The sequence below is a fragment of the Notolepis coatsorum genome (assembly GCF_963971535.1).
Source record: "Notolepis coatsorum genome assembly, chromosome: 6".
Lineage (NCBI taxonomy): Eukaryota > Metazoa > Chordata > Actinopteri > Aulopiformes > Paralepididae > Notolepis > Notolepis coatsorum.
Window position 1 is genome coordinate 5187151 of NC_140170.1, and position 14447 is coordinate 5201597.

Below are 14447 nucleotides of genomic sequence, written 5' to 3' on the forward strand. Positions count from 1 at the left end.
TTTGGATCGGAAAGAAGCAGGCTTCAGGTTTGCTATGCTTGCTCTAGTTCTGTGGTTGTGGGATTCGTTGACCGGGGTGAAGTAGTTCTGGAGGTATCTAGGGGACCTTTGGTTTATAATATTGTGCACTATGTTCAGTCTGAGCTGGGTAACTCTGGCCTCCACAGGAAGCCAGTTTAGCTCCTGGAAGTGACTCCTCCCTATGTGGGTGCGAGGGCCAAGACCCATTACCACCCTTACCAGCTTATTTTGGGAAACCTGAAGCTTCTTTTTTATGTTCACTGTCAGGCCCTCGAACCACGACACGCTACCATAGTCAAAATGGCAGAGTACTAGGCTATTTGCTAGTAGCCTGAGGCTATCTCTGCCAAGGAGGTTGGGTTTCCTAGCTAGGTACCTGGTGCGGGCGTTGACTTTGCCCAGTACTTGGGAGGCCATAGCCTCCCCATCTAGGCTCCCGTCTATCATACAGCCTAGATACTTTGCTTTTTTTTGCTGTTTTAGGGTTACAGCTCCTAGCTGGATATTAAACTCCCGTGCTTTCCTGAGCTTGGGCTTGGAGCCTAATAGTACTGCCTCTGTCTTACCTAGGTGGAGAGAAAGCCTGTTGTCTGAAAGCCACCTGCTGACCCCTGCAAGTTCTTCACCTAGCATCTGTTCTAGTGTGTTCTGATCCTTGTGTGAGTCTAGCAGGGCTGAGTCGTCTGCAAATAAAAACAAGTTACATGAGCATGCTGCTGACATGTCATTTATGTACAGTAAAAAAAGGAGAGGTCCTAGCACGCTTCCTTGTGGGACCCCACACACAATGGGCTTGGCCTCTGACATAGTGCCACTGACCTCAACCCGCTGCACCCTATCAGAAAGGTAGGAAGAGAACCATCTGACCACTGTCTCAGACATACCCAAGGCCTTAAGCTTGGAGAGCAGTATGTCATGGTTCTCTGCGTGCCCTCCTGTCTCCGGAGGTCTCGTAGTGGTGACCGGAGTGCCGGACGTTCCGCGATGATGTCGGGGAGTTCGCGACCCTCTCTGCGCCGCCCCCTATCTCCCTGTCTCCGGCTGTCCCTGAGCAATGACCGGAGTGTTGAATGTCCCGTGATTAAGACGGGGAGGACGCGACCCTCTTTGCGCCGCCCCTGTGCCTCAAATAGATTCGCTATCAGCTCTATCTTCAATCTTTCAAAATGTTCAGTTGCTATCGCTATCAGCTCTATCTTTAATCTTTCAAAATGTTCAGTTGCTATTGCATGCACTCTTCTGTGTTTCACTACACACTTGAGTGCATGCTTACCAACTGTTAGTCTGCAACACTACTATCACCGACATCTAAGAAGGGAGATCCCCCCTTGAATGGCCCTTCTAAGGTTTCTCTCCTCCACACTGCATGTGGAGCATTTTTCCCTATTGTTAGGTTTTAGTGAGTTTTTCCTTACCTTCGCGTGGGGTATGTCTGGGAGTGCTTGCATTCTTTAATTTATTTGCATTTATTTTAAATTTGTTGGACCTTATGGTGTTCTTGTTCTGTTCTTGACTTATTGTTATGTTTTCTTCTTGACTTGTTTAAAGAAGACTTGTACGGCCCATGGGGACATTAACGTGTGTTGTCGGGCCTTATAAATAAATTTGATTTGATTTGATTTGATGGTTCACTGTGTCGAAAGCCTTCTGTAGGTCTAGAAGAACTAGCCCACACAGCTTACCTGAATCTATCTCCCTCCTGATACTGTCTGTAATATAAAGAAGACATGTTTCAGTAGAGTAGGACTTCCTAAAGCCGGATTGGAGGTCGTACAGGAGGTCATGGCTGCTTGCATATTCCTGGACTTGTTCATGGACTATCTTCTCTAGGACTTTGGATAACACACTTAAAATTGAGACTGGTCTATAATTGCTGTGGTCAGATTTGCTCCCTTTTTTATATATAGGGATGACTTTGGCATTCTTGAAGTCGGTGGGTACCTTGCCTAGGTCCAGGGAGACGTTAATAATATGGGTTACTGATGGAGCTATAACTCCGGCTGCATCCCTCAGAAACCTGGCACTGATGCCATCTACACCTGTGGCCTTCTTGATTTTGAGCTCACCCAGCATCGCAGCCACTTTGACTACTGACACCTTGCTTAAGGAGAACGAGTTTGCCTTAACCCCTCGTTGGCTATAGTAGTTGGAAACAAAGTCATCACCAAACTGCTCTGTCTTGGGAGGTAGGTTAGAGACAAGCTTACCTGCTACCGATGTAAAGAAGTTATTAAAGATTGTGGCTACATTCTTTTTATCAAACTCCATTCCCTCCATTCCCATCCCTTGTTGATTGATTGATTGAAATTTTTATTAACAGATTGCAGAATGGGTACAATACAGTACGGCTCAATACACACAATTGTTAAGGGGATGCAGACCAGACAAATACTTTCGTCTTGTTTTCATCAGGGTCCCCCATGTTTGGGTAGGCGGGGTGGGGGTAACTACATTGGATTATCGACGAAACCTTACTTGGTCCCAAGAAGAGGGTATTGTGTATTACTGGGTTAGGACATTTACTGTACATTGGAGGGGGTTGGGTTAGGACATTTACAGGGGCCAGTTTCGAATTGCAGTCTCCTGTAGGTGCTCCTTGAGAGTGGTTTTAAAAGTGGGTAGTGATTCACATTCCTTTACAGCTGTGGGTAGGGCGTTCCACATTGATGGGACATAATCGCTAAACGTGTTTAGTCCCTTGTTTGAGCCGAATCTGAGTTTAACATGATTTGTTAAACCCAGATTAGCTTTTTCACCTGACAAAAGCTATTCTTCCTGGGGTCCGGCACTTACAACAATATTCAATACATTACATCATTATCAACATCAATTACATCATCAATTACATCATTATCAACATCATTAACAATCTCATCCTCAGTTAAGGATGATATTGTACAAGATACTTATTAGTATAAAGTATTAAAATAAAATAATTAAAATAAATAAATAGTGCTTCCTGAGCAGCACTCACTGCCATCAACATAAATACAATTAACAGTCAATTGGTTTTCACTGCTGTGCCATAAGGGTTCAGTGCATGCTCGTTAGTAGATGGTATTTAAATGTTTTCTTGAAAGTGGTTTTGGATTCTATTTCAGCGAAGTAGCTTGGCAATGAGTTCCATTCCAGAAGATGTTAGTAGATTTTAGGGCTGACCTTCGAAGCTTTTTTTGGCAATCGAATGTTTTTTTTTTTTTTTTTTATCTTATGTTGTGGGACTTGTACAGCACTTTGGTAAACTTTGTTGTTTTTAAATGTGCTCTATAAATAAAGTGGATTGGATTAATTAATTACGTAGCCCCTTTCGTGACTGTGACGCAGCCAACAAGGTTTCACTCGGCTGTGTGATTTAATTCAAGGTGGATCGCTGTTGTCGTTTGAACAACTTCAGATTTCATGGGAACTACCAATCCCCCAAATCAAGAATGTTTAAGATGAATGAAGTAAGATTTTGATTATTTGAAATATGGCCTGTGTAGACTAAACTATGCACAGAATTATGTCAGTCTACAAGGTCCGGATTCTACATGGTCCGGCAATGTAGACCTTGTAGACTCCACTACAGACCAATTATCAGTGAATGTTCATGCATTTTTAAGAAGGGCTACTTCCACAAAAAAACAAAGAACTCACCAAAACATCTCAATAGCACCTTATCTAAATGTTCTATTTCATATATGGAGATTCATATTTATTTATGTATTGCATGCATTTCTACATTTTATTTCCTATTTTGTTTATTCATCCCAGTATCTTTCTTTCTTATGTGTGGAATTCTACAAGGCATGTAGGTGTGTTGTTTGAGGATGATATATTGTTTTTGGAGTCAAAGACATTGAAGTTAAATGATCTTGTGGAATTTAAAACGGCACAATTAATGTATAAAGCAAAAAGTCATGCACTTCCAAGAATTCAAGAATTGTTCTTTGATAGGGAGGGGGGTTATAATCTGAGGGGAGAACACAATTTAAAAGTGCTAAATGTACGCACTACCATGAGAAGACACTGCATCTCGATATGTGGAGTGAAACTGTGGAACAGTCAATGTGGTGCTAAAGCAATGTCCAAACATGAGACAATTCAAACTGATGTATAAGGAAATGATGTTCACAAGGTACAGGAATGAGGAAGGGACTTGATATTCACATTTTTATTTTATTTCTTTCATGTTTTACATATATAGTTTTTGTTTTTTGTTTTGTTTTGCATATAAAAATATATATATATATATATATATATATATATTTTTTTTTATGTTTTAAAATAGTACACTCATTTGAGTAGTGGAAAAGGGGTAGGATTAAATAAGTGTATACTTCTTCCTACTCCTTTTCGAACATGTAGATTGAGTTGTGTTTTGCTTTTGTTATTGTTTGTTTGTATTCATTGCATGTTCGAAATAAAGATTTAAAATAAAAAATAAAAATAAAATCAAAACAGGCAATAGTGATGATATAATTTGGGCAGTGCTGAGCTGGGTTACTTTCCTCCAGTGTATTTGTCCCCCGGCCCCACCCAATGGCCCCATGCACACACACACACACACACACACACACACACACACACACAAATCGAAGTAAAAAAAAAATAAAAAATTTGAAAAAGAAATTTTTTATGTTCGAAGCTTGTGCCATCGAACGAAGCTTCGAAGTATTTAAGACAGCCCTAGTAGATTTGTTCTGGGTTTAGGTGCTATTAGATGGCCTGACGTAGCTTGACTGGTCATATGGTCATGTTCTTCTCTTATGTAAACTATATGATCATAAAAATACTGTGGTTTTTTGACAACTTGAACATTTCTGAGAAAAGTAATGAGACGGGATTGCAGTGTGGCAGGTGGAATGATGCAAGTGGCAGGTGGAATGATGATGAAGGTGGCAGGTGGAATGATGAAAGTGGCAGGTGGAATGATGAAAGTGGCAGGTGGCATGATGAAAGTGGCAGGTGGAATGATGAAAGTGGCAGGTGGCATGATGAAAGTGGCAGGTGGAATGATGATGAAAGTGACAGGTGGAATGATGATGAAAGTGACAGGTGGAATGATGATGAAAGTGGCAGGTGGAATGATAATGAAAGTGGCAGGTGGAATGATAATGAAAGTGGCAGGTGGAATGATAATGAAAGTGGCAGGTGGAATGATAATGAAAGTGGAATAATGAAAGTGGCAGGTGGAATGATAATGAAAGTGGCAGGTGGAATGATGAAAGTGGCAGGTGGAATGATAATGAGAGTGGCAGGTGGAATGATAATGAAAGTGGCAGGTGGAATGATAATGAAAGTGGCATAATGAAAGTGGCAGGTGGAATGATAATGAAAGTGGCAGGTGAAATAATGAAGGTGGAATGAGGAAAGTGGCAGGTGGAATGATGCAAGTGGCAGGTGGAATGATGATGAAGATGGCAGGTGGAATGATGAAAGTGGCAGGTGGAATGATGAAAGTGGCAGGTGGCATGATGAAAGTGGCAGGTGGAATGATGAAAGTGGCAGGTGGCATGATGAAAGTGGCAGGTGGAATGATGATGAAAGTGACAGGTGGAATGATGATGAAAGTGACAGGTGGAATGATGATGAAAGTGGCAGGTGGAATGATAATGAAAGTGGCAGGTGGAATGATGAAAGTGGCAGGTGAAATGATAATGAAAGTGGCAGGTGGAATGATAATGAAAGTGGCAGGTGGAATGATAATGAAAGTGGCAGGTGGAATGATAATGAAAGTGGAATAATGAAAGTGGCAGGTGGAATGATAATGAAAGTGGCAGGTGGAATGATGAAAGTGGCAGGTGGAATGATAATGAGAGTGGCAGGTGGAATGATAATGAAAGTGGCAGGTGGAATGATAATGAAAGTGGCATAATGAAAGTGGCAGGTGGAATGATAATGAAAGTGGCAGGTGAAATAATGAAGGTGGAATGAGGAAAGTGGCAGGTGGAATGATGAAAGTGGCAGGTGGAATGATGAAGGTGGCAGGTGTAATGATAATGAAAGTGGCAGGTGGAATGATGAAGGTGGCAGGTGGAATGATGAAGAAAGTGGCAGGTGGAATGATGAAGGTGGCAGGTGGAATGATAATGAAAGTGGCAGGTGGAATGATGAAGGTGGCAGGTGGAATGATGAAAGTGGCAGGTGGAATGATAATGAAAGTGGCAGGTGGAATGATGAAGGTGGCAGGTGGAATGATGAAGAAAGTGGCAGGTGGAATGATGAAGGTGGCAGGTGGAATGATAATGAAAGTGGCAGGTGGAATGATGAAGGTGGCAGGTGGAATGATAATGAAAGTGGCAGGTGGAATGATAATGAAAGTGGCAGGTGGAATGATGATGAAAGTGGCAGGTGAAATAATGATGAAAGTGGCAGGTGGAATGATAATGAAAGTGGCAGGTGGAATGATGATGAAAGTGGCAGGTGGAATGATGATGAAAGTGGCAGGTGGAATAATGAAGGTGGCAGGTGGAATGATGATGAAAGTGGCAGGTGGAATAATTAAAGTGGCAGGTGGAATGATGAAGAAAGTGGCAGGTGGAATAATGATGAAAGTGGCAGGTGGAATGATAATGAAAGTGGCAGGTGGAATGATGAAGGTGGCAGGTGGAATAATGATGAAAGTGGCAGGTGGAATGATGAAGGTGGCAGGTGGAATGATGAAGAAAGTGGCAGGTGGAATGATGAAAGTGGCAGGTGGAATGATGAAGGTGGCAGGTGGAATGATGAAGAAAGTGGCAGGTGGAATGAAGAAAGTGGCAGGTGGAATGATGAAAGTGGCAGGTGGAATGATGAAAGTGGCAGGTGGAATGATGAAGGTGGCAGGTGGAATGATGATGAAGGTGGCAGGTGGAATGATGAAGGTGGCAGGTGGAATGATGAAAGTGACAGGTGGAATGATGAAAGTGGCAGGTGGCATGATGAAGGTGGCAGGCGGAATGATGATGAAAGTGACAGGTGGAATGATGATGAAAGTGACAGGTGGAATGATGATGAAAGTGGCAGGTGGAATGATAATGAAAGTGGCAGGTGGAATGATAATGAAAGTGGCAGGTGGAATGATAATGAAAGTGGCAGGTGGAATGATAATGAAAGTGGCAGGTGGAATGATAATGAAAGTGGAATGATGAAAGTGGCAGGTGGAATGATAATGAAAGTGGCAGGTGGAATGATGAAAGTGGCAGGTGGAATGATAATGAGAGTGGCAGGTGGAATGATAATGAAAGTGGCAGGTGGAATGATGATGAAAGTGACATAATGAAAGTGGCAGGTGGAATGATAATGAAAGTGGCAGGTGAAATAATGAAGGTGGAATGAGGAAAGTGGCAGGTGGAATGATGAAAATGGCAGGTGGAATGATGAAGGTGGCAGGTGGAATGATAATGAAAGTGGCAGGTGGAATGATGAAGGTGGCAGGTGGAATGATGAAGAAAGTGGCAGGTGGAATGATGAAGGTGGCAGGTGGAATGATGAAGGTAGCAGGTGGAATGATGAAAGTGGCAGGTGGAATGATAATGAAAGTGGCAGGTGGAATGATGAAGGTGGCAGGTGGAATGATGAAGAAAGTGGCAGGTGGAATGATGAAGGTGGCAGGTGGAATGATAATGAAAGTGGCAGGTGGAATGATGAAGGTGGCAGGTGGAATGATGATGAAAGTGGCAGGTGGAATGATGAAGGTGGCAGGTGGAATGATGAAGGTGGCAGGTGGAATGATAATGAAAGTGGCAGGTGGAATGATAATGAAAGTGGCAGGTGAAATAATGATGAAAGTGGCAGGTGGAATGATAATGAAAGTGGCAGGTGGAATGATGATGAAAGTGGCAGGTGGAATGATAATGAAAGTGGCAGGTGGAATGATGATGAAAGTGGCAGGTGGAATAATGAAGGTGGCAGGTGGAATGATGATGAAAGTGGCAGATGGAATAATTAAAGTGGCAGGTGGAATGATGAAGAAAGTGGCAGGTGGAATAATGATGAAAGTGGCAGGTGAAATGATGAAGGTGGCAGGTGGAATAATGATGAAAGTGGCAGGTGGAATGATGAAGGTGGCAGGTGGAATGATGAAGAAAGTGGCAGGTGGAATGATGAAAGTGGCAGGTGGAATGATGAAGGTGGCAGGTGGATAAGGCTGAGCCCGAACGTTCGATCGTTACGTTGACATTCGGACTTTAATTAATAGGTTCGAACGTTCGGTGAAAAAAAAAAAAAGGCAGGCGCGCGACGTTGAGGCGATGTGAAGCGGCGCGTCCCCCAAGTGCGCTCGGCTCAACCAGTGTGGTCTCTGCCGGGCTGTAGCTGGATACTATTGTCTCAACCAATGCAATAGAACCATTTTGATTGACAGGCGATTCTGCCAAATACGTCACACCGCTTGCACCCGCCTCTGCTGTTACCACCAATCGGCAAGCGTTTGTTTATTTTTTTACTTCCGGCAATACATTTATCTGCTTGCGAGACCGAGAAGCACAACAGAGTGAACAGACTCCGTAGCTCCCCGCTGAGGAAGGATCATTAATGAATTACCAGCCTTTTTCGGCCACGGAGCGCGAGCTTCATGGCGGGAGGTGGTTGCGTTGTAAACAACTCTGGCCGAGGGCGGACGGGCGGCAGGCGTGTTGGGAGCCCGGCGGCACCCCGCCGGTGTCTCTCTGTCGTCCCCCGTTCCTAGGTAGACGGTGGAAGGAGCTGAGGCGCGCGCCTCTCTCCTTCCCGTCGACCAAGAGTGAATACCTGTTATTGAACGTGTAACACTAACTATATAACGCTAATGCCACAAAACAAATGCATTTGTTTATCTAGCCCCTTACGTGACTGCGGTGTGCAAGGGCTATTGTTTATCATAAGTAGGAACTTTATGCAGTACTCAGTAGCTTGTTTATTTTCTTCTGAGTGCTTTGTTTAATTACATGTTTACATGAACAGCCACCACTGTAAACAACATGTTTTTTCACCAATAGATTATGCAATGCCGCCCTCTGTAGGATCTATAATACAAAAAAAAAAGAAATTATATAAAAAAAAAATGTAATAAAAAAAAAAATTATAAAAATTTTTACAAAAAACGAACGTTCGAACGTTTGTTCGATAAACCCTGGCGAACGTTCGAACCCTAAAAACAGGGTTCGGGCTCAGCCTTACAGGTGGAATGATGAAGAAAGTGGCAGGTGGAATGAAGAAAGTGGCAGGTGGAATGATGAAAGTGGCAGGTGGAATGATGAAAGTGGCAGGTGGAATGATGAAGGTGGCAGGTGGAATGATGATGAAGGTGGCAGGTGGAATGATGAAGGTGGCAGGTGGAATGATGAAAGTGACAGGTGGAATGATGAAAGTGGCAGGTGGGATGATGAAGGTGGCAGGTGGAATGATGATGAAAGTGGCAGGTGGAATGATGAAGGTGGCAGGTGGAATGATGAAAGTGGCAGGTGGGATGATGAAGGTGGCAGGTGGAATGATGATGAAAGTGGCAGGTGGAATGATGCAGGTGGAATGATGATGAAAGTGGCAGGTGGAATGATGAAGGTGGCAGGTGGAATGATGAAGGTGGCAGGTGGAATGATGATGAAAGTGGCAGGTGGAATGATGAAAGTGGCAGGTGGAATGATGAAGGTGGCAGGTGGAATAATGAAGGTGGCAGGTGGAATGATGAAGGTGGCAGGTGGAATAATCAAAGTGGCAGGTGGAATAATGAAAGTGGCAGGTGGAATAATGATGAAAGTGGCAGGTGGAATAATGAAGGTGGCAGGTGGAATAATGAAAGGTACATGATTCATGAAGTCACCATCCACTGTTGCCGGCAGATGGAAAAGCTAGTTTCCTGCCTGGAGGGTAACAGCAGCACAACAGCAGTACAACATTTACATTTAGTCATTTAGCTGAACGCTTTTATCCAAAGCGACTTACAAGTTCTGTACGACAGGTCATCAGGAAGGGCACAACTCTATCAGCTGAGTAACAATGTTCATCAAAGTGTTGAGTGCTACAGTGTAGGTTAGTTTATTAGGACAAGTGCATGACAGTAAGGTTAGTTAGGGTTAGATATAATACACTGTGTTGTCTCATTATTCTCTCCGTCCTCCTCTCCTCTCGTCCCCGTCTCCCTGCAGCTGGGCGTCCCCCACTCCTACCTGATGTTGTCTCATTATTCTCTCCCTCCTCTCCTCTCGTCCCCGTCTCCCCCCAGCTGGGCGTCCCCCACTCCTACCTGATGATGAGCTACCAGTACAAGTTCCAGGACGAGGACCAGACCAAGATCAAAGGCTCCGTCAAGTACGTGTGACGCTGGACGAGGCGAGATAGATAGAGGATAAGATAAGATAAGCTATAGGATAAGATAAGATAAGCTATAGGATAAGATAAGATAAGCTATAGGATAGGATAAGCTATAGGATAGGATAAACTATAGGATACGATAGAGTATAGCATAAGATAAGCTATTAAGGCTGTCCCCGAAGCCTGTTTTTGGGATTCGAACTTTGTCAGGGTTTTTCGAACGGACGTTCGAACCTTCGTTTTTAATTAAAAAAGAAAAACTAAATCGAAATAACGTTTTTTTTATTAAATCTTTATTTTTTTATAACGAAATCCTCAATTTGAATAAAGTGATTAATCTGATTAATCTTTTTTAATTAAATCAACTTTCTTTAACACTTTGATCGCCATGGTTCAAATTCATAATTTACCATCCCTAGCCAGCTCTATTTGTCTATGGAGAAGTTCCCCTTCTTTGCAGGGCTATAACTTTTTTAATTCTATTGCTAAATTGCCATTATTATGGCCCATTCAATGTCCTATATCCATTGTTCAGGGTGTAGCAACGATATACTTTTTCATTCACATATTCATACTAAAATATGGTCTAAAGTATAAGTATGTTTTTATCGGGGAGCTCCAGTAGCTCACGCGTACCTCGAACGCTATTTCGGCGTCGGGGACAACCGTGCGCGTCACGGATCTGGGGTACACGAGTTCGACTCCCGGACTCGCCGTATTTTCTCAGTGTCTTTCCCCCCATCTATACCCCATTCAACCTGTATCTGTCGGTCATACTTGACCAGAAAAAGCGATAAACGCGAAAAGAACCAGCTGACTGGTCAATGTTTTTAAAAAAAAAGTATGTTTTTATCGTTTTCTGCAGCTTTCTCCAGAACTTGATTTATAGCTCCAAATGCATTATATTGATGATCAAATACAGTTTGGTAGCGATTAGGGATGTCCCGATCGCCTTTTTTTGCTTCCGATCCGATCCCGATCATATGATTTTAAATATCTATCGATCCGATCGTTTCCGATCCGATCTTTCACATTAGTAATCAATTTTGACGCATTTTTGTCAGAAACTGGCAGAGTGAGACAAGCCCATCTGTTGCCTATATCCGGGGCGCGAGCGCGGAGGCGTTTGTTATTACATTCACCCTGAGAAATGTGCTTCTGCTTCATATGAGAAATATTAAAAGTTTCAATATATGTTTGCACATTAGTATACATTCAGTGTTCGACTTACGTAATGGTCCATTCTGGTCTGAAACGCCGACGATAAAGTCACGTAACGTTATCCTCCTGTTGAAAAGTTAGTTTGAAAACTTCGCCTCCAGCCTGCTGCTTCATGAGTTTTTCCTCCACGCGGAATCTCCTCCTTGCAAACATTGCAACTGGCTTGACTTTCTATTTTTAAATGCTTAGTTCCAAACCTCTGACATTAAGTCTAGCTGCTCAAGTCAGTGGATATTAACCGTGTTTCGGGAGCGACGTGTTGTTGTTGTGATGTGGTCGCGACTCGCGTGTAGCGTCTAAATTAAAGGGAATGTTTGTTGCAACGGTGAAAATTAAAGGGGAATGCGTTTGTTGTGGATAATTATTCTGCTCTGTGTGACAATAAATACATTAATGATGATATATTATGTAATTTAAAACCAAAACTAAGGCCTCCGTATGAGTTTAAGACGTGGACATGGTCATGTTTGTTGAATAAATTTTTTTTTTTTTTGACTGCCGATTTTTATTATTATTTTTTCCCGATCCCCGATACTCTGAAAAGCACGTGATCGACGCCGATTCCGATCACGTGATCGGATCGGGACATCCCTAGTAGCGATTGTTGCCAGATGAAAAATTTCAACTGGAGGTACTTCTAGAAGTTACTACGTATCATCTGATATTGACCGGATGGGCGAGGGGGCGTTTATAATTCCGTGGGCAACGTTATACCATTCATCTAGTGTGGGTCATATGATCATCAGATCAGTTAGTATAGAATACGTTAGAAAATAACGTTGAAACTCACCTTATCTTCCTCGCGCCGTTGGACGATCAGCGTGGAGTAGACAGTTTTCGATTATGGGATGTTGATCCTGATGAACCATTTCCAGGTTGTATAATACTATATACGTCCAAATAACGTTGTTTATTGAGTTAGGGCGAGCGATTGATTATCCAGTGTGTTGAGATGGAGTCCGGCTACCGATCGCGAGTGCCCGAGCACTTCCTGTTTGGCGCGCCCCTCCCTCTTGGCCGATCTGCCGATCGGCCACCAGATGGCGCTCTTGAACCGTTAGACAGTTGAGTGGAGCTCACCAGTACATCTCATGTCTCCGGAGGAGAAATATGATTTCGATCACAGATTTTTGAATTATTGATATCAAAGACGAGTTACGGCGTCTTCGGCAGAATGAGCATGGCTAGGAATGACGTCTAAACACGTCATCTGCGATTAAAGTGTTAATGAATATAACTCATCAGTTTTTAACACTTTAATCGCCGGAAACGCCGTAACTCGTCATTGCCCGCCATGCTCATTCTGCCGAAGACGCCGTAACACGTCTTTGATATCAATATTTCAAAAATCTGTGATAGAAATCATATTTCTCCTCCGGGGACCTGAGATATACTGCTGATCTCCACTCAACTCTCTAACGGTTCAAGAGCGCCATCTGGTGGCAGATCGGCCAACAGGAAGTGACGCGCCAAACAGGAAGTGCTCATCCATATTTCGTCCGGGCACTCGCAATCATTAGCCGGACTCCATCTCGACACACTGGATAATCAATCGCTCGCCCTAACTCAATAAACAACGTTATTTGGACGTATATAGTATTATACAACCTGGAAATGGTTCATCTAGATCAACATCCCATAATCGAAAACTGTCTACTCCAAGCTGATCGTCCAACGGCGCGAGGAAGATACGGTAAGATCCAGCGTTATTTTCTAACGTGTTCCATATAAACTGCTCTGATGATCATATGACCCACACTAGGTGAATGATATAACGTTGCCCACGGAATTATAAACGACCCCCCGCCCATCTGGTCAACATCAGATGATACGTAGTAACTTCTAGAAGTACCTCCAGTTGAAATTTTTTATCTGGCACCGATCGCTACCAAACTGTATTTGATCATCAATATAATGCATTTGGGGCTATAAATCAAGTTCTGGAGAAAGCTGCAGAAAACGATAAAAACATACTTATACTTTAGACCATATTTTAGTATGAATATGTGAATGAAAAGGTATAACGTTGCTACACCCTGAACAATGGATATAGGACATTGAATGGGCCATAATAATGTCAATTTAGCAATAGAATTTAAAAAGTTATAGCCCTGCAAAGAAGGGGAACTTCTCCATAGACAAATAGAGCTGGCTAGGGATGGTAAATTATGAATTGAACCATGGCGATCAAAGTGTTAATACTATAATATTAGTGTAGCCTAATCTTTATCTGCAACTGTGAAGAAAAACCCCATTGGTTTAAACAGGATGAATAGACACAAAAAAAATATTTAAAAAGAAAAAAATATATATATTTTTATTCAAAATAAAAAATTCTAAATGTTGATTTAGAATTCGAATGCCAACGTAACGAACGAAGGTCCGAATGTTTGGGCTCAGCCCTATAAGCTATAGTATAGTATTCGTATAGTATAGGATAAGATAAGCTATAGGATGAGATAAGATAGATTATAGGATAGGATATGATATGTTATGATATGATAGGATAAGATAAGTAATATATATATATATACACACACAGTATATATAATAGCTGTACACCACCCAGGACATATCTCTTACTGCAGTAATGCTCTGCACTTTAGTTCCAAACATTTCATTTTCCTGCACAAACTCCATTCCGAGGTGATCAGATAAATAACAGTCCACTGTTCTACCCTCCTCTGTCCACCTGTCTGTCTCTTCTTCTGTCAACCTGTCTGTCCCTCCCTCTGTCTGTCTCCCCCTCTGTCCCTCTGTCTCTCCCTCTGTCCATCTCCCCCTCTGTCCACCTGTCTGTCTCTTCTTCTGTCCCTCTGTCTGTCTCCCCCTCTCTCTCTCTCTCTCTCTCTCTCTCCTCTCTCTCTCTCTCTCTCTCTCCCTCTCTCTCTCTCTCTCTCTCTCTCTCTCTCTCTCTCTCTCTCTCTCTCTCTCTCCTCTCTCTCTCTCTCTCT

The 14447-nt window shown here is 42.8% G+C and overlaps 1 protein-coding gene across 1 annotated transcript in view; it reads left to right on the plus strand.

Annotated features, from left to right (window-relative positions):
- The window catches only part of dnajc11b (DnaJ (Hsp40) homolog, subfamily C, member 11b), a gene marked incomplete at both ends in the record, with an annotated part of 129906 nt that overhangs the window by 64019 nt on the left and 51440 nt on the right, over positions 1-14447 (plus strand). The window contains 1 exon segment of the mRNA XM_084317109.1: positions 10184-10269. Coding sequence (XP_084173235.1) covers positions 10184-10269 — 86 coding nt within the window.